At 40.2% G+C, this 23,592-nt stretch overlaps 4 protein-coding genes across 7 annotated transcripts in view; 2 read left to right on the forward strand and 2 right to left on the reverse strand.

Moving 5' to 3' along the window:
• Positions 1–418: 418 nt before the first annotated feature.
• LOC116786561 (translation initiation factor IF-2) lies at positions 419–1,857 on the reverse strand. The gene is made up of 2 exons (XM_032687230.1): positions 1,258–1,857; positions 419–1,131 (listed from the first exon to the last, which is right to left on the reverse strand). Exons 1-2 carry the CDS (start codon positions 1,682–1,684, stop codon positions 1,109–1,111), a joined length of 450 nt encoding a protein of 149 aa, XP_032543121.1. The 5' UTR covers positions 1,685–1,857; the 3' UTR covers positions 419–1,108.
• ACTR6 (actin related protein 6) lies at positions 1,550–9,973 on the forward strand. The gene is made up of 11 exons (XM_032687229.1): positions 1,550–1,814; positions 2,567–2,684; positions 4,379–4,447; positions 4,748–4,871; positions 5,709–5,844; positions 5,935–5,991; positions 6,677–6,775; positions 6,962–7,040; positions 7,710–7,881; positions 8,744–8,882; positions 9,666–9,973. Exons 1-11 carry the CDS (start codon positions 1,747–1,749, stop codon positions 9,793–9,795), a joined length of 1,191 nt encoding a protein of 396 aa, XP_032543120.1. The 5' UTR covers positions 1,550–1,746; the 3' UTR covers positions 9,796–9,973.
• DEPDC4 (DEP domain containing 4) lies at positions 3,996–23,435 on the reverse strand. Of its 3 annotated transcripts, none has more exons than XM_032687228.1 (9): positions 22,991–23,435; positions 21,601–22,027; positions 20,920–21,068; positions 20,218–20,404; positions 19,648–19,874; positions 17,624–17,766; positions 17,278–17,403; positions 15,904–15,982; positions 3,996–4,125 (listed from the first exon to the last, which is right to left on the reverse strand). In XM_032687228.1, exons 1-9 carry the CDS (start codon positions 23,118–23,120, stop codon positions 4,007–4,009), a joined length of 1,587 nt encoding a protein of 528 aa, XP_032543119.1. In that variant the 5' UTR covers positions 23,121–23,435; the 3' UTR covers positions 3,996–4,006. The 3 variants fall into 3 exon arrangements, with proteins under 3 accessions (XP_032543119.1, XP_032543118.1, XP_032543117.1); XM_032687227.1 differs by lacking the exon at positions 3,996–4,125 and adding an exon at positions 12,376–13,496 and having other exon boundaries at positions 22,996–23,435; XM_032687226.1 differs by lacking the exon at positions 3,996–4,125 and adding an exon at positions 12,376–13,496.
• Positions 23,177–23,592, forward strand: part of SCYL2 (SCY1 like pseudokinase 2) — a 36,507-nt gene continuing 36,091 nt past the window's right edge. Inside the window, exon 1 of one of the 2 annotated variants that reach the window (XM_032687223.1) lies at positions 23,177–23,367. The gene's annotated coding sequence lies outside the window, so the exon portion shown is untranslated. The remainder of the gene's footprint in view (positions 23,368–23,592) is intronic. The other variant, XM_032687225.1, reaches the window with a different exon arrangement.

Here is a 23,592-nt window from a genome sequence, read left to right on the forward strand (position 1 = left end):
AGTTATGTAATTTTAACAGTAATATTTTATGTTTCTCTTTAGCACTGAATACTTAAATAATTTTTTACTATTCTATGTTTTATGTATTTTGGATTTTAATTACAACCCCCAAACTTACTATACCTGTCAGTAGGCAAAGAAGGAGAACTAACAACACTTTACAGTGTTCTTTAAATGCACCCAGAAACTCCTGAACTGGAAAAACAGGCTTTTGATAATTCCTCTGACCTCTCCTCAAGAACCAAATGTCTCTGCTAGAGTGAGGATTAAGGATGCTGTCCTTAAGATACACTTCCTTTACAAGCACATAAAGAGGATTTGTCTAAAATCAGATTGCTGTGCATTCCAATAAGCATCCTAGCTCACAGAAAGACATTTGATATTTGTTAGGGCAAAGAGTCATCACAGACAGCAGCAGTTATTTTTAAGTTCTCATATTTATAGGAAAGTCAATTATACACAGATACAAAGCAGTAGTGCGCTTTTTTAACTGGATAAGAAAAAAGATAGTAGTGATGGTAAGTAAAACATATAAAGACAGCAAAATTCATCATCAAGAGAAGTGCAAGGTACTGCACTTGAGACAACATACACACAGAGCCCAGTGCAGGCTCAGACCTGTGTAGCAGGAGAAACAGCCTTGTGGAAAAGGATCTGGGGGTCCAGGCGGACAGCAGGCTGAACAGGAGTCAGCAGTACACTGCTGCAGCAGCAAAGGCAAAACAGATCCTGGGCTGCACAGAGAACTCCAACACTGCTTTTAATATTATTTATAATAAAATAGTGTTAATTACAGCATGCTTAGAACACCTCCTTTCTACCTGAAAGGCGGTTGTAGCCAGGTGGGGGTTGGCCCCTTCTCCCAGACAACCAGCTACAGAGCGAGAGCACATAGTCTTAAGCTGTGCCCGAGGAGGTTTAGGTTGAGCAGTCGGAAGAGTTTCTTCACAGGACAGGTGATTAGACATTGGAAATGACTGTCCAGGGAGGTGGTGGAGTCACTGTCCCTAGAGGTGTTTAAGGACTGGATATGACACTTGGTGCCGTGGTCTAGATTATACGGTGGTGTTCTTTCATAGGTTGGACCCGATGATCTCAGAGATCTTTTTCAATCTAACTGCTTCTGTGATTCTGTAACATTAAAATAATGACGGTGGGATTTAAAGAGTCGTCTCTCTATTCATTTTGTCACACTCTTACAGAGCGCAGCCCCGTGTTGCTGCTCACTTCCCACATAACGTGATTGTCGAACATCACCTTTCTCCGCGAGGCGCGGGTTTCCCGTATGGCAGCACCCCGAACTGCCAGGAACACCCGAGGGCACAGCACTCCCTCGACCGCGCGGTAACTGTAACACACCCCCGACCTCAGCTCTCGCCGTGACGGCCCCGCCCGGTCCCCAGCGGTCGCTACCGCCTCCGCGGGGCTGACGGCGGCCGGAGCAGGGTCTGTGCGCGCAGGCAGGCGCGGTGGGCGGCAGTGACGGGCGCTGTCCGCGGTGACGCCGTGTCACCGCCCCGCCCGCCCCTTTGCCGAGCGCTGCCGGGTCACGCCCGGCCAATGGCGCCGCAGTCCCGCGAGCGTCACCGGCACGGCGGGCGGCCCCAGGCGGAGGCGGAGCGCTGCCGGCACCTCCGCGTCCCGACCGGCCACGCGCGCTGCTCCTCCGCTCTATGGTCACCATAGAGATCCACGGCGGTGGCGGATCAATACTGGGACGGCGGCGGCCGTGGCGCCGTGGGGAACATGGCGACGCTGGTGCTGGATAACGGCGCCTACAACGCCAAGATCGGCTACAGCCACGCGAACGTCAGGTGAGGGCCCGGGGCGGGACCGGGCGGGCGTTGCGCGTCCCCTCATGGCTCCCGCCGGCCCCAGCGCGGATCTGACCCGCCTCTCGGCCCCTCACCGGCCCGCGCCTGCGCCCGCCGCCGAGAGGCGCGGCCTGGCCCCGCCTCGCCCCTGCGGCGGCTGCGGGCCCCGCCCCTGCGGCGCGCGTGGGTCTGCCGGCGGGTCTGCCGGCGGGGCTGCCGTGTGTCCCGCCGTGTCGTCTTGTACCCCAGCGTGTCACACCGTGTCACACCGTACCCCAGCGTGTCACACTGTACCACGGTGTGCTCCACTGTGTCACACCATGTCCTGCCGTGCCCCGCCGTGTCACAACATGTTCCTTCGTGTCACACCATGTTCCTTCGTGTCACACCATGTTCCTTCGTGTCACACCATGTTCCTTCGTGTCACACCATGTTCCTTCGTGTCACACTATGCCCCACCGGCCAGGGTGGGAGAAGAGCCCCGGGCACTTTTCGGATTGTACTGATGGCCGGGGGGTGGTGGTTGCAGCTCAGCGCAGTGGCTGGGGGTTTTGTTTTTCGAAAAAGTGTCTTGTCTACACTGGAGGTGTCAGAAATTGGAGATTTCCCTCGTAATTAGCTCCAGTAAATGGGCTAAAACCAAAATACAGCAGCAAAAATATTACTGAACGTATACTATTTATGCAAGTGGCATAAAGACAATGAATGTGTCTCATACCATGTTGAATAGGAAACTTCCCAATCTTTTCCAGCGTTATTCCCAACTGTCAGTTCAGATCAAAGACTGCACGTTTGAAAACATTTACAGCAAATCAACTGGATGAAATTAAGGATCCTTCTGGTCTTTTTTATATTCTTCCGTTTCAGAAAGTAAGTAAGTAATCCTCAGTTTAACATGAAAGCTAAATGTAAATTTTTGTAAGGAATAGTTTTCATACAATATACCACAGCTGCAGGGTTGAGTGGTATGATCCAAGAATGAGAGTCAATAGTGTGAAGTTTAAGAGTCATGGAATTGTTTAGGTTGAAAAAGACCTTTAAGATCATCAAATCCAACTGTTAACCCTGCACTGTCCAGTCCATCATTAAGCCATGTCCCTAAGTGCCACATTTGCACGTCTTCTGAATGCCTCCAGGGATGGTGACTCAAACAATTCCCTAGGCAGCCTGTTCCAGTGCTTGACAGCCTTGTTGGTGAGAAAATGTTTCCTAATAGCAAATCTAAACCTCTCAGGGGCAACTTGAGGCCATTTCCTCTTGTACTGTTGCTTGTTACTTGGGAGAAGAGGCCAGCCCCCACCTCACTACAGCCTCCTTTCAAGTAGTGGTAGAGAGCAATAAGTCCCCCCTGAACCTCCTTTTCTCCAGGTTAAACAGCCTCCTTCAGCTGTTCCTCATAAGATTTGTTCTCTGAACCTTTCACCAGCTCTGTTGTCCTCCTCTGGACTCGTGTCAGCCCCTCAATGTCTTGTAGTAAGGGGCCCAAAGCTGAACACAGGATTTGAGGTGCAGCCTCACCAGTGCAGAGCACAGGAGGACAATCACTTCCCTGGTCCTGCTGGCCACACTATTTCTGATAAAAGCCAGGATGCCACTGGCCTTCTTGGCCACCTCGTCACAATGCTGGCTCATGTTCAGCTGCTGTCAACCAGCACCCCCAGATCCTTTTCCACTGGGCAGCTTTTCAGCCACGCTGCCCCCAGCCTGTAGCCCTGCATGGGGTTGTTGTGACCCAAGTGCAGGACCCAATACCTGGCCTCATTGAACCTCACACAACTGGCCTCGGCCCATCAATCCAGCCTGTGCAGATCCCTCTGCATAGCCTTCCTGCCCTCCAGCAAATCAACACTTCCATCCAACTTTGTGCTTTCTGTGAACTTACTGAGGGTACACCCAAATCCTCTTGTCCAAGTTGACAATAGAGATATTAAACAGGACTGGCCCCAGTACTGAGCCCTGGGGAACACCACTGATGACTGGATGCCAAGTGGATGTGGCACCATTCACCACCAGTCTGGGCCCAGCCTTCCAGCCAGTTTTTTACCCAGCAAAGAGCACACCCATCCAAGCCGTGAGCAGCCAGCTCAGACTTGACTGACTTTACTAAAGTCCAGGTAGACAACATCCACATCCATTCCTTCCTCCGCTCAGCAGGTCACCTTGTCAAAGAAAGAGGTAAGGTTAGTCAAGCTTTAATAAACCAGTGCTGACTGGACCTGGTTGCTTGTTTGTTCTGTACATGCTGTGTGATGGCACTCCAGATAATCTGCTCCATAACCACTTCTGGCACCGTGGGCAGACTGACAGGCTTCTGCCAAAGAGAATAATGTATACAGAAAACACAGTTTACATTGTTTTTGTAGTGTAGTAATTAACATATCAATGGGGAATATTTATAACATACTTTATGCTATGTAACATTTACTCCTTAGCCTAGAAATGCAAATTTAAACATTTTAACTCTCTAAACCTTTTATATTACCAGTCTATCAATCATTTGACCTTTTTTTAAGTATGATTTTATTTTTTCTAAATAGTGAAAGTTTTTATCTAAATTCCTACAGGGTTACTTGGTGAACTGGGATGTCCAGAGACAGGTTTGGGATTATCTTTTTGGAAAAGAAATGTATCAAGTAAGAGCCTTTCCTTAATTACTTATTTTGTATAGATTAAATACTGACTAATGAAATTAACATAAGTACCTCAAATATTAAAATAGAACTGGGGAGCTTACTGTTCTCTTTGAAAGTGTTTTCAATTAGAAATCACAGGGATTTATGTTTTTGCAAACTGAAGAAGAACAATAATCACAGACAGATACAGTGTGGTTTAGAGATCAAGATATAGTTAATATACAAGAGAGGGATGAACTAGGTCAGTAGGCCAAAATATATTGGTTTTATGTAATGACAATCTTAATATATTTTTCATAGGTGGATTTTGTAGATACCAATATTATTATTACCGAACCTTATTTTAACTTCAGTTCAATACAAGAATCTATGAATGAAATTCTATTTGAAGAATATCAATTTCAAGCAGTTCTTAGAGTAAATGGTGAGTCTGTCTCCTTCTAGTTTGCATTTATATATCTTGAAGCTTAACCCCTTTAAAATAAATAAATAAATACATACATAAAAAGCATGCATGCATATGCAAATACATATATATATTTTTTTTTACATAAAGATAGTATAAAAATTCCTTGATTTCCTTCCTGGGTCTTGAGTAATATACTTGTACATGTACTTTTAACTGTATTAAAATTTTAAAAGTTATTTATTTTATAAATTCCAGCTGTACTATTGTACTATTTTCTGAAGAGAGTGTCATGGTATGGAATTACAAGAAATTTGAGGAGAGTAAGGATGACAGAAATAACAGATGGATTTTAAAACAGGATAGCATTTGAAAAAGTCTACCAAAAATTTGCATGAAGTCTTTGGTAGCTTTCTATTTTTGGGAACCTGAGGTTGGTTTTTTGTTTGGTTTCGTTTTGTATTAGCAAGTCAAATGCAGCATTACAATCATGAAATATATTGTATCTCACAGGGAATATGTAAATAACATTGCCACCCTTCTGAAAGGTAACAGGACATGAGATACTCCTTTATATATATTTGATAAGTTGTGGCATGATCAGTGTGCTTAGACTTTAGGAGGGGAAACTGAATGTGGACCAGAATTCCTGAAAAAGATTAAATGGGGCCATATGCAACACTTAATTTTATCCACTGTCAAAATGAATTCATGTGTTGACTGTAGTATTATGTATTGAGGTCTTGAAAGTCTGTCAAAGGCATTTAAAATATGAAGCAAGTACACTTTCATATCACTGTAAGTTCTAAAAGTGTATATTCACATAAAAATTGAATTAAATTTTCTGTATTTCAGCTGGAGCTCTTAGTGCACACAGGTATTTCCGAGATAATCCATCTGAGCTGTGTTGTATCATTGTGGATAGTGGATACTCTTTTACACACATTGTACCTTATTGTAGAAGTAAAAAGAAGAAAGAGGCAATCATAAGGTAAACTGCAGTATATATTTTCTAGAAGAATTGTTTTCTATGCCTGAAGTTAATAATGACAGAATGCCTTGTGTTACTGCTTTTCTGTAGGATTAATGTTGGAGGGAAACTCTTAACCAACCATTTAAAGGAGATCATCTCTTACAGGTAAAGCATGCAGATCTTCACTATGAAACTTGGTATGAAATGAGCTACAAGTTCATGGAGTATTCTTCCTGGTTCTATGAATTTTAGATTAAATGCTGTTTAAAGGAGAAGGGAATTTTTGTCTGTTATAATCTGCTCACTGCCATCTTGACCTTCAGGTCAGGATGAATTAAGATGAGCTTAAACTCTTTGAAGAATTAGGCTGTTATTTTTCAAAGTGCCCACGCTTTTGAAGTTGATGAGGTTAGCTGTGTGTTCACAATTATACAAGTCTTCACATATTTTCTGAGGTGTCTCAGTAGATCATCAGTCAGTTTGCCAACTATCAATAACACAAATAAAATTCAATAGGGTCAACTTTTCACTGGGATGCTTTAGCTTATAACTTTATCTAGGTAAAGGTCTTTGCTAAGAGAGCTAATTGCAGGATTATGGCTATGCTTGTTAGGAAGACAATGGGCAAATGCAGGTTAATATTTGTATTTACTGAACTGTGAAATAGGAAAATACTCAACTCCAGTAGGCCGGGAATGCATTTGTAAATTGAATATGAGTTTTAGGTATTGAGGCACTAGCTTTCTGTGACATGAAAACGATGGTTACCATCTCCAGTAGAAAACTGGACAGGAAATGGAAGACTTGATTATTCTCAAACTTCAGTGTTTTTGGTTTTTGGTTTTGTCAGACAGCTACATGTTATGGATGAAACGCATGTAATTAATCAAGTGAAAGAAGATGTGTGCTATGTTTCTCAAGACTTTTACAAGGACATGGACATTGCCAAGTATGTATGCAGTAGTACTAAATGTAAATGTTAGTACTTCTGAAAAATCTATTTGTACAAACAAATAAAACTATACTCTTAATCAGAAAATTTTCCAGTTAAATGAAAAAAAGTCTTGTTAGTATAAAGTAGTTGGAATTTAGAACTTTTCTTCATTCTGTTGAATTTTACATTCTTCTCTTTCAGATTGAAAGGAGAGGAAAATACTGTAATGGTAGATTATGTTTTGCCAGACTTCAGCACAATCAAAAAAGGATTTTGTAAGGTAATAATAGTTTTGAAATTTTTTTTGGACTGTTCCCCTGCACAAGTCTAGTAGAGAGGTTAAAAATACTCTATTTTTTCTAATGCTGTAACATCTTTCATTGCTATACATTAATTGGTAAAGCTTTTCCGTAGCAAGTTGAGATAAAAATGAAATTTTGTTTTTTCAGCATAGCATTTTATGTTCTATTATTTAACAGTTGTAGCTTTCTGTGCTTGTGCTCTGTCATACAGCCTATCCATATGATTATTGTTGGGGGTTTTTAACATTAAGTTGGAAAATGTTTTCTCTGCTTTTATGCTTTTTTGTCAGTCTCTCTGAATTTCATTTAAATACCCTAATAGGTAGAAAGTTCAAAGTCATTTTATAGAAGAGCCTGAAGACAATTTAACAGTTTAATCTCATTTACTATGTTGGACATAATTTTGAAAGCAGTCCCAATATTTTAAGGCCATTCTCATGCATACCAGTTCTGTTTTCCTTACGAAAAAACTGCAGTTGATAAGAGCAAAGTCACTTCAGATTTAATACCAGAGTATGTATTATTCTTAAAAGATTTGTTGATAATATGACTGCCTACCTCTGCAGTACATGAAATAGATTAGCTGAATACTCTAGAATGTGATTGCTTTTCTTAAGCAGTGGGTACTATTCATGTCTTTAATGTAGCCGAGGGAAGAGATGGTGTTAAGTGGAAAATACAAGACTGGGGAACAAATACTTCGTCTAACGAATGAAAGATTTGCAGTTCCAGAAATACTCTTCCATCCTTCAGATATTGGTATTCAAGAGATGGGAATTCCTGAAGCCATTGTTTATTCTATTCAGAATTTACCCGAAGGTATAACCTAAAAGTATTATGAAAAGGATGGGGGAGGTGGGGGAAGGAGGGATGTTGTGGTGGGTTTTGTTGTTGGTTTTGTTTTTAAGGATCCAAATAGTCTTAGAGAAGCTGAAATTCTCAATATGCCAGTTAAACAGTTTGGTGAACTGTTCTGTCTTTTGATGCATTTTATATACTCTAGAACTGATCATCTGCAAAAGTCTGTTAGGCCAGCCCTGGTTTTTGGTGATTTATTGATAGGTTTCTACTCTTGAATCAGCTAATTGCTGCAGACTTAATTCTTCTTAACATCCTTTTCTAACATAACCTGTCTGTCTTTGACACTAATGGTGGAATAAACTTGAAATTAGTTTTACTTATCTTTTGAAATATCTTTCTGTACTGGAGGAAGAGAAAAATCAAACTGATGAGAAAAATGAAAGTGGCCAAATTTAGTAATTTAAGCATCGAAGTGTAGAACCTTCCTGACTGCAGTTTGTCAGAAGTAATACCAAAGCTTTCATTTTATAGATGATGTACAGCTGATTACTGTTATCATACCACATAAGTATGGCAGCATTTAGGCTATTAATGTGCTCTTAAAAAATTGTGTTATTTAAAACCCCTTTTGAATGGGGAATTTTGTTGGCAAACATGAAATTTAACAGACAGTGTAAGAAGACAGTAGTTATCAAAGCCAGATTCTACAATCAGGAAGAACATAGGGTGATTGATCACTTTCTTGTATTTAACTGGTTAGATGATCATAAAATTCTTCTATGCATATTTCCTACTTCTGTTCCAATTCATAACAAAATTGGAAAAAAACCCCCTTTAACTACATAGTCTCTAACTACAGATTTACTTATTTATTTTACAGAAATGCAGCCTCATTTCTTCAAGAACATAGTTCTGACTGGAGGAAACACCCTTTTTCCAGGCTTTAGAGATAGAGTTTATTCTGAAGTTCGATGTCTTACTCCAACTGATTACGATGTTTCTGTTGTTCTTCCTGAAAAGTAAGTTCTAAACTTCTAAACAGAAGGCTTTATCTTTCTAGCAGAACAAACTGTAAAGTAGGATTTCTTTTGCTGATTAAAAAGATAGACTGAGTAAAGGTGTTAATTTAAATATTAAGTGAACAAAAATTGTACAAAAAGAATATTTTAAATCAGTATATTTTTCAGACAAACCAAATAAATTAGATACCCCCTGCTTGCTCTGTACTTTGACTAATAAAGTTAAGTGTTTTTAGGATCAGCCTTTTTATTGTAAACAGATAAATAAGACTGTTTTCATTAAATGGATATGCAAGTATGCAAGATTAATGAATTTAGACTTTTACTTAGAAGAATTTTCAGCATCTGAATGCTGTCATGTCATTATTAATGTAGCTACTTCAGGGATTTGGAAGGGGTAACATCTTTGCAGAGAGAGCTGAGACCAAACAAATATACCTTGAAAGTACAAAAAAATCTCTACTTTTTAAAAAGTATTATTCAAGAGTATTTTTAAATATTACTAAAGAATCATTATCTGTGCATAGTAAATACAAAGACATGTCCATACCATTCCCTCTTCACACATGCTTCCAAAGAGGCACTTTTTTAAAAAGGAAAGTCAGCTAGCCCTGCTAAAATTTCAAACTTTGTCTCATAACTTCTCAGAAGCTGGATGGTTTGATTTAGCAATCAAAAATGTATTTCTAAATAGATATGATTAAATGAAAGTCTTGGAAATCATCACTGCATACTTCTAAATGAACTTACAGATGAGTAACAATAACTTTTTTCATTTTTCAGCCCTATTACTTATTCTTGGGAAGGTGGGAAGCTCATTTCTGAAAACGACGATTTTGAAGACATGATAGTAACTAGAGAAGATTATGAAGAACATGGACATAACATCTGTGAAGAGAAATTTGATATATAGGTAGCATAGTTGGATATGTTGTTATTCCATTGTTTTACTCAGAATGGAATTCTTTGAACTACAACCTGTTTTCCATCAGCTAGGATTGTGTTTTAGCTTTCCTGTATTTAATTGGGTTGGGAAAAAATAATTTCAGAGTTTAAAAATAAAGTTTTACAAGCCTAATACTATGAAATAATATGTTACTTGTCATTTCATAATGTTCTCATCTTTTACTGATGAGCTTCATTGTATTCTTTATTGCAGAAAACCTCAATGCATGAGATAATAAAAATACCAATTGCTTGTACTGGTGTGACACTTAATACATAGTGGGAAGAAATGGTTTGGTTTTTTTTTTTTTTAAACTGAATATCATTCTAAATTATGCATGCAATTAAATGGACATTAAACATATCTCAAAAAGAGTCTTTGAGATTGCCTATCTTGAAAAGAAATACATGAGCTTTACTTTTCGTTATTTTAGTGAATAGTTATGAGAGGAATATACTTCTAGTGTGACCACTCCTATTGAAACTATACTTAGGCTTTGAGAAAAGAATGATTTGAACAATTCCTTTTTTTAAAGGGATTTTAGGTGGTGGGGTTTTTTGTTTGGTTTTTGTTTTGAACAATGGCTCAGCAAATAAGCTTTGTGTCACTCCCCTCACCTTTTTGAAAAGGTGACATCAGAAGGAGCCACAAAGGTGAGAAAAGCTTGCAGCTGTGTCCTAGCTGATAATCCGTGTCCTCTCCATACATTCTAGATAAGCACAAATACCCCACTACTTTTTATTTCTGGCACCAGAAGCTCTGTCACTGTGCCATCAGTCTGTGCAGCGTGGCTTGCAGGAGAAAAGAGCACAGCATGGGCTAATAGTCAGATAGAAACCTGGGAGGGCCATGCTAGTTGGGGGTGTCCCACCTGGCTTGCTTGCTTGCCAAGACTGAAATGGTCCCTCGGACAGGGTGGATAATAGATACATGGTGCTGACACTGACCTTGGGCTGATACAGCTCACTGCAGCAGGGAAATGGCCTCTTTATTAGGTCTGGTGATACTCGGTGCTCTCAGATTTGCAGAGGATACCCTGTTGTGTCTCATTCCCTCTGCTGTCTGCCCTAACATAATACCAGTAGGTATACTCACACAGTACACTTACCTGGCTGCCTTGCATAAGGGCACCACAGAAGAGAAGCCAATGCTTCAGAGAATGAGAGATGATCATTCTTCTTGAATATGATCTTTTTTACTTTGGACTGCCAGCTCGTGTTGGCTTTCCTCTAGTCTAACCTACTGAAAGGAACGAAAGAGGTACCCTCCTCCTGCTGCTAACAGCTATATGAGCCACAGAGGAGGCAGCTGGGGTATGAAGGTGTGAGACCACCACCTACAAATTGTTGGACACAGCTTGTATTACACTGTGTAGGATGTGAATAAGTCTAGTCCACTGTTATTTTGATAGCTGTATGTAGAGGCCCAAGCTCTAGTTTTTTAACTAACTGCTTCACGCAGTTGTGAGCATACTTCAGCTAGGACTTTAAGGAAACGTACACATTGTTCCCATGAAAGTACTAATGAACCTTTTCCTTGGTAGGAGCAAACATGAATGCTCTATAAATAGAAGTAAGCCTCCTTACTTTGAAGGTGGCATCACTTGTGCTTTGGTAAGACTGTACTGAAAAGTACCTATAGACTAAACTTTTTGCTCTGGAAATTTTCTACTTCAAACAAATTTATACTGGCAATTAATTTGATAGCTCTATAGGCCTTCATAATTAAATGTAAAATATCACCATTTCTTTCAACAGAAGATTAATGGTAAGTAAATTCTCCTGTCAGGGTATATGAATAAAACAGGGCTTTCAAAAGCTCTTCCTTCCCTTCACAGAACTAGATCAATCTTGACCTCTTGTCCCATGAACTGACAGGAACCACGTGGCAGCTATAAATGCCTGTTTGGAACGCCTCCTTACTACTTGATACCTGGATCTACACCCCCTTGGCTGCCTCTTCTGTACGAATGCACTACGAAATGATAGATTTGTCACTTTTTATACAGTTCTTTATTATCTTCTTTAGATTAGCACAAAAAAATTCAAGTCACAAAGTGCAAAGTTTGTTTTTTAAAAATAGTTTTCCTCAAAGCAGTTCACCGCTCATCTAGCCTACAAATTACCACGTTATCACCCCTCCCTGTTACCAGGTTTAGTATTTTGAGTAAGACCAGTAAAAGGACTGAAGACAGAGAGGAGAGGGAAAAAAAAAAAGCAACTAAAATCCCTTTCTCCCACTACTCAACACCAAAAGCACTTAACTGGGAAATACTTTCCTTTTTAAAATTCTCAATAGCCTGCTTTTGTACCTTCTCCCTCTTCTGGGAGAATGACATAGGGCTAGAAATCCCACAGCAGGCTAGGAAAACAACACATGGCCCTGTAGTCTAGGATTTAGGGCATTCACCTCTGAAAGGTGAAACTTGGGTCTTTTTTCCTCTAGAAATTATTTATGAGGGTAGTGAGGCACTGGAACACGTTGCCCAGAGAAGTTATGGATGCCCCATCCCTGAAAGTGTTTAAGGCCAGGTTGGATGGAGCTCTGAGGAACCTGGTCTAGTGAAAGGTGTCCTTGTCCATGGCAGGGGGGTTGGAATAAGAGGATCTTTAAGGTTCCTTCCAATCCAAACCATTCTATGATTGTATGACTTGTATCAACATTTTCTTGTTAATTTACAGTTAACCATCAATGTGTCAAGACAGGCCAACTTGCTTTCTAGCTTTGCTGTAGAAATTCAAAAACATTATCAAAGTATTAATGATAAATAACTAGACACTCTCAAAATGTCCTCATGTTAAAATAAATTACTTAAGTATACCAAGAGATCTAAACCAAGATTATTATTTCTTAGGTTTCTTCAAAATGTAATTTTTTACTTGCTTTTGCATAATTGCTGAATTAGCAGCAGCTCAGTCTGCCATAGTGGAGAGGGAGTAACAAGAGGATGTAATTAATGCCTGCAAGCACACGGTTTCCCTGCCTAATAAATTTTGCCTGCTAGATTCAAAACCCACTTACCTGCTTCTAACATTTTTGACACACTTTGTACACTTTTACAACACCCACGGGAGTCATAATCTACAGTTTCAATTATTATTAATTACAGATAGAAAAGATTAAAATCCCCCACTGATTATCAACCCAAACATGGCTCTGAATGTAGACTTGGCTCAGATAGAGTGCCATGGGGTTGTGGGACAGAAGAAAAAAGTGCCAGACCCTGAACTCAAAGCAGCACAAGCAGTGTTGTATTAACTTATGAGTAATTAAGTACATTTTGCTTAAAAGAATAATTAGATTTAATGCTTTTTAGCACCATAGTAATTTTGATAGTTGTATTTCCTGAAACTGAAGATGTAAAGACATAAGAAGAAAACATTTTTTATGATGAACAATTTTCACGTGCATCCTCCACTTTTTTTAAAAGAGATAAAAAAAGGCTGTATTGATGTCAAACCATTTGGAGTACAAAATTCACATGTAGTTTTACAACTACTACTATAGACAATGATATTTTTTGAATTCTTTGATTAATTTCTTCTTTTGCTTCAAAGGAACAGTAGGGTCATTGTCCATCTCTTGAATCAATGCTAGAAGATACTGATTGGTTTGCTGTTTTTGATCTTCATATTCTTGAGTTGTAATGCGCTGACAGAAGGTGAAGCCTTTGTAAGAAATGAGAGGTTCAGAGTAAGTTTCACGTATCATGTAAAAGCTTTGTTAAAAAATACGATCAGAAACATAGATATACAGATATTCCAGTTCAGATGTGATTACATCTCCAAACAATGTGAAAGCCCTCCACTGAGCACAGAGGGACATCTAAAATTAATTGCAAAAATAAAATTGAAAAACAGTGTTGCAAGTGCAGTATCACAGATGATTCTGTACTGCAAACAGGCATGCAAGACAAAGAGCAAATACAGTTCTCACAAACAGAAACCATAATGAAGAACATCACACAACAAGAACTTTACAGTTGTCATGATCCAATGATTCTCTGTGAATGAATCAGATCTGTACCAAGGTCCAGTACTTAAAGCAAGTGAATAAATACTGTGGAGAAACAGTTGCCTCTGAACCACACTTCAAAAATCACGAATAGAATTTAAAAGCTTCTGAACGAGTAGACAGCTAAGCATAGTTTGGGCACCAGAAACAGAGGTGATGCAAGAGGCAGTGATTCAGAGTGAGGGCAGAGCCAGGAACAACCCCAAGAGATATGCAACTCAAGCACGACTTAGCCATAAAAAGATTGGGAATCTATGCAACACTGTCCTGCAAGAATTCAAGCCCCATCACTGGGCAGGTGAGTTCTGGCTTGAGGAAAGACTGGCATTCAGCTACTCCACAGACACTTTTTCCTCCTATACATGTTAGAAAGTGATTTGGTTGAACAACTGTCAGTTGCCTAAAGGGGAAAAAATTCTTAGTAATCCTTCTGTACAAACACCATCATCTGAAGACTTCACACAGAGAGCAGTTATTAACCTGAGCTGTCAGAGCTTTCACACGGATGTGTCCTTCCCATCTTTTACAATGAGTCTGTCAAACACCAGTACCTTTTATGGTTTCGTAGGATCAAATGAAGAAAAAGATAGCTCTTCAAAAGGGAAAGCTTCTGGCAAAGTGATTAACTCTTAAAAATTCAGCATGGATCCTTCAGTCTGGTGGTGTAAGTGGCTCACTAGATTAAAACCAACCCCAGAATTTTCTCAGTGGTTTTAGTGTGCTAAATTTCCAGCAGACCTAAAGTTTACCCTCCTGCAATAGACAGACTCCTCTCCTTATCAGGGTCCCCCAGCCTTCCCTCCTGCTCCCACCCACACCTGAAAAATTCACCAGCTAAGCACGCTCGATAGCTCCCAAGGAAGATTTTCCTGATGTCTCCTTTATGAGAAAAGGGAAAATGACACCAGAATATGAGGCACACAGGAAAACAGGAATATGCCATGCCAGAGAGCTTACAATCAGATCAAACTAGGTATTTCAGCAAGTAGATGGAACCTATATGCATTTGCAGATTGAAACTCTAAAGCTTAGTAGGAAGAATATGGTATGGGGCTTATATTTCAGTTGTCTGTTCAATGTGCTGATGGAGACCACACAGGCTCCAAGAATACTGCAGACAAGCAGCTCTTTCCTCTATTGCTCATCTCTGAATTTTTTGGCTACACAATGTGATTCTCAGAACACTGAATGGGAGGGAATTTGGATACATTCCAGAACTCACTACAGATGGTAAGAGATTCTTACCAAAGAAGTACCAAAACTACTTCTCAGGCAGATGCTGTATTAAATATAGTATTACACAGCAAAATAACTTAGTGTTATCAGTACCCGACTCAGTTTTTCTTCAATGTTTAAGCACATAAACACTGGCAATACAGAAGTCAAAAGAAAAAAAAGGTAGTCAGAGAGAAATTCAATTATTTAAGCCAACCCTTTTAATCAGTGCTGCAAGATATTTCTGGCAGCAAAGGCAGATGGAATCTTAGCTCATAAAAGAAATAAGCTGAAAAACACTAATCCCACATTCGGAAAGGTAGTGTAGCTTAAAAAAAGGCATTTGACACTTGGTGTGTAAATTCTAAGCTCTTAATAAACTTTGTGCTTACCCAGAAAAAGAAGAGAGTTCTTCAAAACACTGAACAATCAAAGTCTGTGCTCAAGACATCTATCAGAACCTGTAACTACTGAGCTCTACAAGAATTTGTAGGTGTCTTGTGGAAGAAATAAAAGAATACTGTTCCTAAATACAAAATCACATCACATTCACAAACCAAATAATAAGCAAGTCACTTCAGGAAGCACATTTTGCACTGTTATCTCCAGAAATAATAAAAAAATTGTAATGTATTCAAATGAGGTAATTACTAGAACTCTTGTTCTCTAATATTCAGAGACCAGTTTTGCTGATAGCCTATAATTCAATTATTTATTGCATTACCTGCTAATCACTAATCCTTCACTTCCAACAAAGGAACACAGGCTATGCAAAATTATAGTCAACTAATGATGAAACAGTTTGTATAGAATAATTTCTATAAAAATGTGTATCACGTCATCTACCTGAATTGATATCTGGATCTTGTCCTTCTAGCAAACTCTCAAGTCTCCTACTTGTTAGTTCCAGAAGAGTTAAAGGAGTCTGAAAATAGAATCCAATAAAGGAAAAATTACAAAAGCAATATTTCTTTATTTTGATTATCTAAAGCTTTCAGATGACCAATTAAAAAAAAAAAACAACACAGTTAACTGCAGAAGAATCTATGCCTAACTGCAGAAGAATCTAGGCCTACATTTATTTAGGTACACATTCAAAATCTCTCATACAATTAGACTAAAACACACAGTTTTACTAAGATACATATGTTTATTTCTGGTATTTCTGGCCAAAGAAATAGGAAGCAAAAATCTCTAGATGTTGTTTTCCAGTGATATGTCAAAAATTGTAGTGTAAAACAAACTGATTTCAGCTTAGGCTCTCAACTGCAGCTGTGAAAGAGCAAACCACCATCCCCTCTGCTGACGTTGCTCTGCAGTTCTGGCTCCATCTCCAATTGAGAATCAAAGCCCTAACATTTATATCAGAACTTTTGATACAAGAATATCAAGAAAAAGAAAAAAAAAATTTAAGAAAATAAAATGGGGTTTGGCTGTGTATTAACACATACAAAACTCTCATTAACCACTTGATACTTTCAAACTAAACTGGAGCTAATTTTAAAAAAAGTAAAATCTCCCAAGTCTCTTGACCCAAAGTCAGAATTGGAAATGCATATGTTGCATAAGAATTAAAACCAATATTTTACTGAAACCAAATCAATGTTTCTGTGAAGCTTATTTGTATGGAGTATGGGAATGTTCCATCTTTTCACATTTGTGACAATATGATGGAACATAAACAAAAGAGACTATAAAGCATATCTGTATATTTACATAGCTGATCAAGCTTAATAGAAAGGTCATTTCATTTTGTGGTTCTATTTATTAATTTACAAGTTAACATTTCAAAATACCAAAGGAACTTTAGAGCTATCAGAGCTGTACACATACACTGGGGCACCAGAGTACACCACCTTATATACAACTCTGAGTATGTCAGCAAGTTTCTAAAAGAGAAAGACACTAAGATGCCCAAAGATTTAGGAGGCAGCCATTACAAACAAGGTGCCAAAAGGCCTCTAGAAAACATTGATACTTTAAATATTTTCTGAATACACATGATACATATAAAGAGAAAGGATATAATTTATAAAGGATTGCAAAGCTCTCAAAAATCTGTCCTTCATAGTCTAGAATAGCTTCTCACCCTGCTTGGCTGTACTGTTAAACTGTGACAGATAAAACATTAAACACTGCTCCTCAGACCTGTCCTACTTGAAAAAACGCAGTTCATGGCATTTAACATTTAAAATACCAATGATGTAAGGAAAATGATACCTTGAAGAGCTCAGAGTGATTGTCCATCAGAAACTGAGTCAGCAGTTCTGCCTGTGGTTTTGACAGTGTTCTATTTTGCAAGATGAACTTTGTGCAAGTCTTGATGATCACCAATCTGTTCTCAAACTAGAAAAAGAAGTACCCAGATTTGGCATTAGATTGACTTGCAATGTGCTAGTAAAGACTACGTGCAACAGGATGCTATCAGTGGGAAAACATCTTGATATTTGTTTTAAAACAGATCACGTTGAAAGGCAGTAAAGAGAATACTTCTACCTCTAGACAAAAACATTAGCTTTGCTATAGAAAAGTGCTATTTTCTACATTAAACATAGCAGATACTTACTTGTTTTTGTAATCTGTAGCCCTCAGATTCTGATGCAATGGCTAGGAATGTCAGGAGCCTGCGTAGTTCTTCTCTGATATTTGGTGCTAATAATTTTAAATAAAGTTGTAATGCCTCTAGAGCTTGATCTGTTTTTCCTTTTTCTGCAATGGAGTAGAGAAGCGTATTCAATGCAACTGTTCATTTTCAGAGTCGCAAACACATATTTAAATCCCAATAATAATTCCACTTTTGGGGGGCTTTCCTTCCAAGGAAAACAGGTTATCTCAGTGAATTCTAAAACCTTGCAAGACTCTATACAGCATTTACTCAATAAAAGCTTAAAGTCTTTGTCCCATAGGAAGTCAGGGAACAGTTGTGCTTGAACAATGTATACAGGACATTTACTATAGTCTGTCTACAATGTGCAAACACTGAAGTGATGTTTGCACTGCTGGTGTTTACACATCTTCATATTATTTCTAGGATTCATCTCTAAGTAATTAATGAGCTGAACAATTCCAACACACTCATTGCTTTGACAGTTCTTTTTTAGTTTGTTGTTTTCTTTTTGTTTTGTTGGGGGTTTTGTTTGGTTGGTTTGGTTTCTTTTTGCTGTTGTTGGGGTTTTTCTTTTTCTGTTTGTTTGGGGGTTTTTTGTTACTGTTGGTTGGTGAGGCATCACGTCTCTGTGTTCCCCTTTCCTCCTTTAAGCCATTAGGCTATGAGAGTCTCAAAGAAACATCATACAGTGGAAATAATCTCCAAACCCTTTAGATGATAATTCTAGTTATCTTCACTTTGAAAGTGAGAAGCTATGAAAAAGTTTAACTTTCTTAAAGCAAGAGTAAGACAAAGGCAGATACATGAATACAACCTACGTATGATTTTCTGGCCTTTGTCCTACTTCTAAGACAGAGTTTGTGTTTTACAAGGAATAATCCAGGACTTTCAGGAGTGTGCCACAAGCCATTTGAAACCACCTTTGTTTAAAAAGAACACCAAAAGCGTAAGCAAGTGAGGAGCAGCTGAGGGAGCTACTGTTGAGACGACAGCTGATCCAAACTGGCCAAAGGGATATTCCATACCATGGAACACCATGCCCAGTACATAAACTCGGGGGAATTGGCCAAGAGACACTTACTGCTGCTCAGGAACGGGCTGGGCATTGGTGGTGAACAATTGTATTGTGCATTGCTTGTTTCTCTTGGGTTTTATTCCACTCTATGTTGTTATTATTGTAATAATTACAATTATTATTACTGCTATTACTATAATTAGTATTATTATATTTCATTTTGTTCCAATTATTAAAGCATTCTTTTCTCAACTCACAAGTTTTACTTTTTCACTCCACCAGGAGTGGGGTAGTGGCAGGTAGCGAGTGAGTGGCTGTGTGGAACTTAGTTGGCAGCTGGGGTTAAGCCACAACAACCCTATAGAACTGAAGAAGTAACAAAGCCTATTTAGGGTAAGATTTATCTTAAACTTGTATTTAACTTAAACTGTTCTGGTTTACTTGTAAGCCTATGATAGGAGGGTTTTGCAGGGGGGATCACAGCCTGAATCACAATCTCAACAGTCCCTTCAATAATTTTAAATAACTTCTATTACTAAAAAGTGCCCTAAATTCAGAATTTACAAAACTTTTTTCCGGTTAACATGAAAACATAAAACTAAAATAATTGCCACAAAGTCATTAGTTATAAGTAACTATAAGGGAAATTATGACTTGGGGTAAGAAAGTTTTACAATGAGAGTAGTTACTAATTGAAACAGTTACCCACAGAGGTCAGTGTATCTCTATCCTTGCAGATTTTCAAAATTCAGCTGGACCAGGCCCTAAGCAAACTTGATCTAACTTTGAAATTTGTCCTTGTCTTGAGCAGAGGTTCTTAATAGTGTTCTTGAACATTTCCTTCCAACCTATAAAGTGCATCTGCAATAGCATTGCAAACAGTGTCACAATTCAGTCAATTGACGCTTAGCAAGTTACATCCTCTACATAGCTTTCACCTGTATTTTTTGTTCCAGGTTGCTCTTACCTATAAGTTCTATAATTCCTGAATGAATATGGGGATCCTGGTCAGCAAGAAGAGACTCCTTCTTTTGACTATAATACTTCATTATAATGTCAAAAAGAATCTTCTTGTATGTATCCAGATTGCTGGGTTCGTCAGTGCTCTGAGGTAACTGCTGACTAATCATCACTATGAATTGGTCGGGAAAATACTCCAAGCATTCAATTGCAGCATAGAGCCATCTGTCAAGCCTGTAGAAGGAAAAGTCAGTTTTAGTGCTTACTTTAAAATGCTCTGCCTATTCTTATTTATTCCTTTAAATAAAACTAGATAGAAACAACCATGCAGGTATAGTCATGTATTTGAACCACAACACTGAGCTTGTTTTTACGCAGTTAATGTAACTTATTTCACTACAGCAGCTCAAGGACCTGCTCAAAATAAGCAACTTGCATTGTTTTCCTATGCTACAGGCAATACACCTGAGCTATACTCAAATCAAAACAAGCTGTATTTATGCTAGACTGTCACTGACCCCAGGAATTCAGCTAGTATTTAAAACCAAACATCAACCCACTATGTGTACAAACTTACTCAGGCAAGTTTAAGCTACATGTAACCTCTCTGTCCAGGAAAGTATTTGAGATAACTAGGTCTTCTTCTTTGCCAAAACAGTCTGATTTTGTCTTCACTGAAGACACCAAGATATCTTCTAGAAGAGGAATATCAATTAACTGCAGCAATCGCAACAGAGTTTGCTGTTTCCAAACATCTTCTATTACTGAAACCATAAACAAACAAAAAATCCTCAGAAACAAGATCTTATGTAAACCACTAACCTTTGTTTTTACCTCGCTCAAGAATGTTTTAAGTCTTCAAAGCAAACATGCCAACAGCACAGTGTGAAGTTTCTCTGTTGGGGAAGAAGGGACCAAAATAGGAATGCTAAAAAAATATCTCTCCCATCATATTAGAATTCATAATAATCTATTCTAATTAGTAGAAGTGAATAGCAAAGGAATCCTATAATAAAAAAGTTTTTAGTCTTAAACCCTACTTCCTTCTGAAGTAGTATTTGCATAAACAGCACCATTCTGCAAAAACATAATCCTGTTGTGTTTCCTTCAATTTACTTGCTACAAGCATTTACCCATTTAGCATTCATTTAGATATTCTGTCATTAGTGACATGTTAAATTTAGGACTCTGAGGGGCATTATTTAACAGAAATGGGATACTCACTCCAAAATGCAGTGAAGAACAATCAAGTTTTAAAATGAAAAAATTCAATCCTCACCTCTTTTTGAAAGCAGATGAATTGGTTCATTAACCATGGTCTTTGGAGGTAAAGACGCATGAACATAGATTGATCGGAGAAGCTCCTCTACCCTCTTTTTATCAGCTGCTTCTAATGCTGAGGGGTTTGAAAACGTATCACACTTCGTTCTGCTCAGGGAGGAAAAAAAAACTTAGTTGTATAACAAATGTGATTAGGACATGTGTCTCTTACTTCCTAAATTGCTCTTAAATCAGAACTTTAGGACTTCATTGTATCTGGGGTTTGTTATGCTGCTAGAATTCCAGTCATCCACATCTGCTTTGTGGAAAGGGCAAGGATATTGATTCCAAATACTGTTTATTAGTTCCATTTCCTTAGCCAGCGTTCAGTGCCTACCTCATTCATGCTAATTCTCAGATTTCAGCACGATTGACTGCAAAACCAAATTATACCTAGGCTTATGCTACTGTGCCAGACTCTATTCTAAATAACAAAAGGCAAATCAAAGCACTTTAACATTACCAAGAAATTCCCAGTAGCTTCTGCAATTTAAGCATGACATTCTCAAAACTGACACATAGCTTTGAAAAGTCTCCAACACATGAGTTAGACAGACATAACTTCACCTAGAGGTAACCCACCTTAACTTATTAAAAAAAAAAAAAAAAAGAAGAATTAGAATAGTTTGGAGTAACTCACTTGGAACATCTTATTGTTTTTTGTTTGCAGATTTGCTCAGGAGACAAGCTTTCATTGTTCTCATTCATTCCTTGAAGAGGAGGATCAAGACTGCTATTTACAAATCTATAGAGACTAGTGTCTGTGTCTTCAAACTCTGTTTCTTTCCCGTTCTTGAATGAGTAAAGCTTTGCTCCCACTGGCTCAAACACCTTGTGATCCATCAATGCTTGGCATAAACGGACTCCCTTCAGCCGAGAAATATCATTACAGCTTAGGTACATGCTTTGCATAAGATGGCTCAGTACCACATCGACAGCATTTGAGCCAGTGAAACAGTTTTTATATGTTTTCAGATGTTGTCTACGTCTTTTGATTTCCAGTTGACTGTGGAGGGCACGTATAATACCATTCCACAGCTGAGTTGCTTGAAAAGGACCATTGCAACCTGCAAGACATTTATATGAGAGTTTTACAGATTTATAAACCTTTAACATTTAAAACGCCATATTTTAACACTCTGAATTTAGTTATATATATATATTACAAAAAATATTCAAAAATCAGCTGAATTTTACAAAGACAATGCTTCATGAATCAGTCTGCCTTGTAAGCTAACTCACACTCATTAGAGCCAAGATAACAAAATGACACTAAAAACAGGAGAGGAAGCTTTTTCCCACTGTTATGACCACACATACTATATGTATGGGCTGTGTACATATAAATTAAAACACTAGAGAATCACAGAACGGCCAGGACTTTCAGGGGCCTCTGGGGTCCATCTGGTCCAACCTCTCTGCTCAAGCAGGGCCACCCAGAGCTGGTCGCCCAGGACCACGTCCAGACAAGTTTTGAATATTTCCAGAACCGGAGATAGCCACGTAAGATATCACAGCCCCTCTGGGCACCACTGAAAAGAGTCTGGCTCTATCCTCTTTGCACTCTCCCTTCAGATACTTGCAGAGAACTCACTGAGCAGGTGACAGACAGCTCCCGGCTGAGCAGTCCCAGCGCTCCCAGCTTCACCTGGGGGAGGTTCTCCCCAGTCCCCAGTTTAACCTCACACATAGCTACGAGCTCAGCAGATGACAAACCAGCGCTTGCAATGCATTAATCCCAACTGCCTCCCGGTCGGAACATCTGGCCACAGCTCCACGCCGAGCCGTACCAGTGGCGGCCGCCGCGATCCCGGCTCCGGCGCATAAGGCGGGGGGAAGCTCTTTTGTATCCTGTTCAGCTGCCAGCTCCCCGCTAGCCCTGTGCCTCCCGCAGCACCAGCAGCCGGGGCCGCCCGTACGGACGCCGGCCCTCGGAGCCCGCTCCGCTCCCGGCGAGGCTCGAAGCCGCCGCCAGCCCCCCAGACACTGCGGGAAGAATAGCTGCGGAGAGGCGGGGACGACGCTCTTACCCCACCTTGCCGCCGCCCGCTCCCCCGCCGCGGCTCCAACTCGCTCCGACTCCGGATCCTCCTGAAGCGTGGAGTCAAATACCCCGCCATGGCCGCGGCCGGGCCGCTGGCGGAAACCGGGGGAGCGCATCACTTCCCGCCCGCCGCCCCCGGCCGCGCCCAGCACCGCCCCTGCGGGTCGGAAGTGAGCCGCGCTCCGGCCGCCCCCGCCCCGCCGCTCTGGCCGCCGCTGTCGCTATGGAGTAGCTGCAGCAGGACGGGGCCGGAGCGAGAGACGGAGCCGGCGTGAGAGACGGAGCCGGCGTGACGGGCGGCCCGCCGGGCCCGCAGGGCGACGGGCAGCCGGGCGCCGTGTTGGCAGCTTCCCGCGGGCTCAGGTGAGAGGCCGCGGCCCGGGGCAGGAGCGGCCGCCCGTGGCCTGGTAGCGGTGTGCGGGGCGGGCAGGGCCGGCCGGCTCCTGGGGCGGGGGTCGGCGGGCTCGGGTCCCGGGTGCCCGGCGCCGAAGGGTGGAGGGGAAGGGCCGCTCTGGAGGCGCGATCGCTGCGCGGGCAGGGCCTGGCGGGGAGCGCTGAGCTGCCCGAGCCGGCGGGTCGCGGGTCACC

The sequence above is a fragment of the Chiroxiphia lanceolata genome, chromosome 5 (assembly GCF_009829145.1).
Source record: "Chiroxiphia lanceolata isolate bChiLan1 chromosome 5, bChiLan1.pri, whole genome shotgun sequence".
Taxonomy (NCBI): Eukaryota; Metazoa; Chordata; class Aves; order Passeriformes; family Pipridae; genus Chiroxiphia; species Chiroxiphia lanceolata.

What these genes read in the sequence shown, in the direction of transcription:
- LOC116786561 (XM_032687230.1), bottom strand. Translation starts at nt 1,684, where the DNA reads ATGGTGACCATAGAGCGGAGGAGCAGCGCGCGTGGCCGGTCGGGACGC. An exon ending in CCCGCGCCTCGCGGAGAAAG is followed by an intron (nt 1,132 to 1,257) that starts GTGATGTTCGAC and finishes TTAATGTTACAG; the next exon opens with AATCACAGAAGCAGTTAGAT.
- ACTR6 (XM_032687229.1), top strand. Translation starts at nt 1,747, where the DNA reads ATGGCGACGCTGGTGCTGGATAACGGCGCCTACAACGCCAAGATCGGC. An exon ending in AAGAAAGAGGCAATCATAAG is followed by an intron (nt 5,845 to 5,934) that starts GTAAACTGCAGT and finishes GCTTTTCTGTAG; the next exon opens with GATTAATGTTGGAGGGAAAC. An exon ending in AAGGACATGGACATTGCCAA is followed by an intron (nt 6,776 to 6,961) that starts GTATGTATGCAG and finishes CTTCTCTTTCAG; the next exon opens with ATTGAAAGGAGAGGAAAATA.
- DEPDC4 (XM_032687226.1), bottom strand. Translation starts at nt 23,120, where the DNA reads ATGCGCTCCCCCGGTTTCCGCCAGCGGCCCGGCCGCGGCCATGGCGGG. An exon ending in GCTACAGATTACAAAAACAA is followed by an intron (nt 17,404 to 17,623) that starts GTAAGTATCTGC and finishes TTCTTTTTCTAG; the next exon opens with TTTGAGAACAGATTGGTGAT. An exon ending in AGATCCAGATATCAATTCAG is followed by an intron (nt 13,497 to 15,903) that starts GTAGATGACGTG and finishes TTTCTTACAAAG; the next exon opens with GCTTCACCTTCTGTCAGCGC.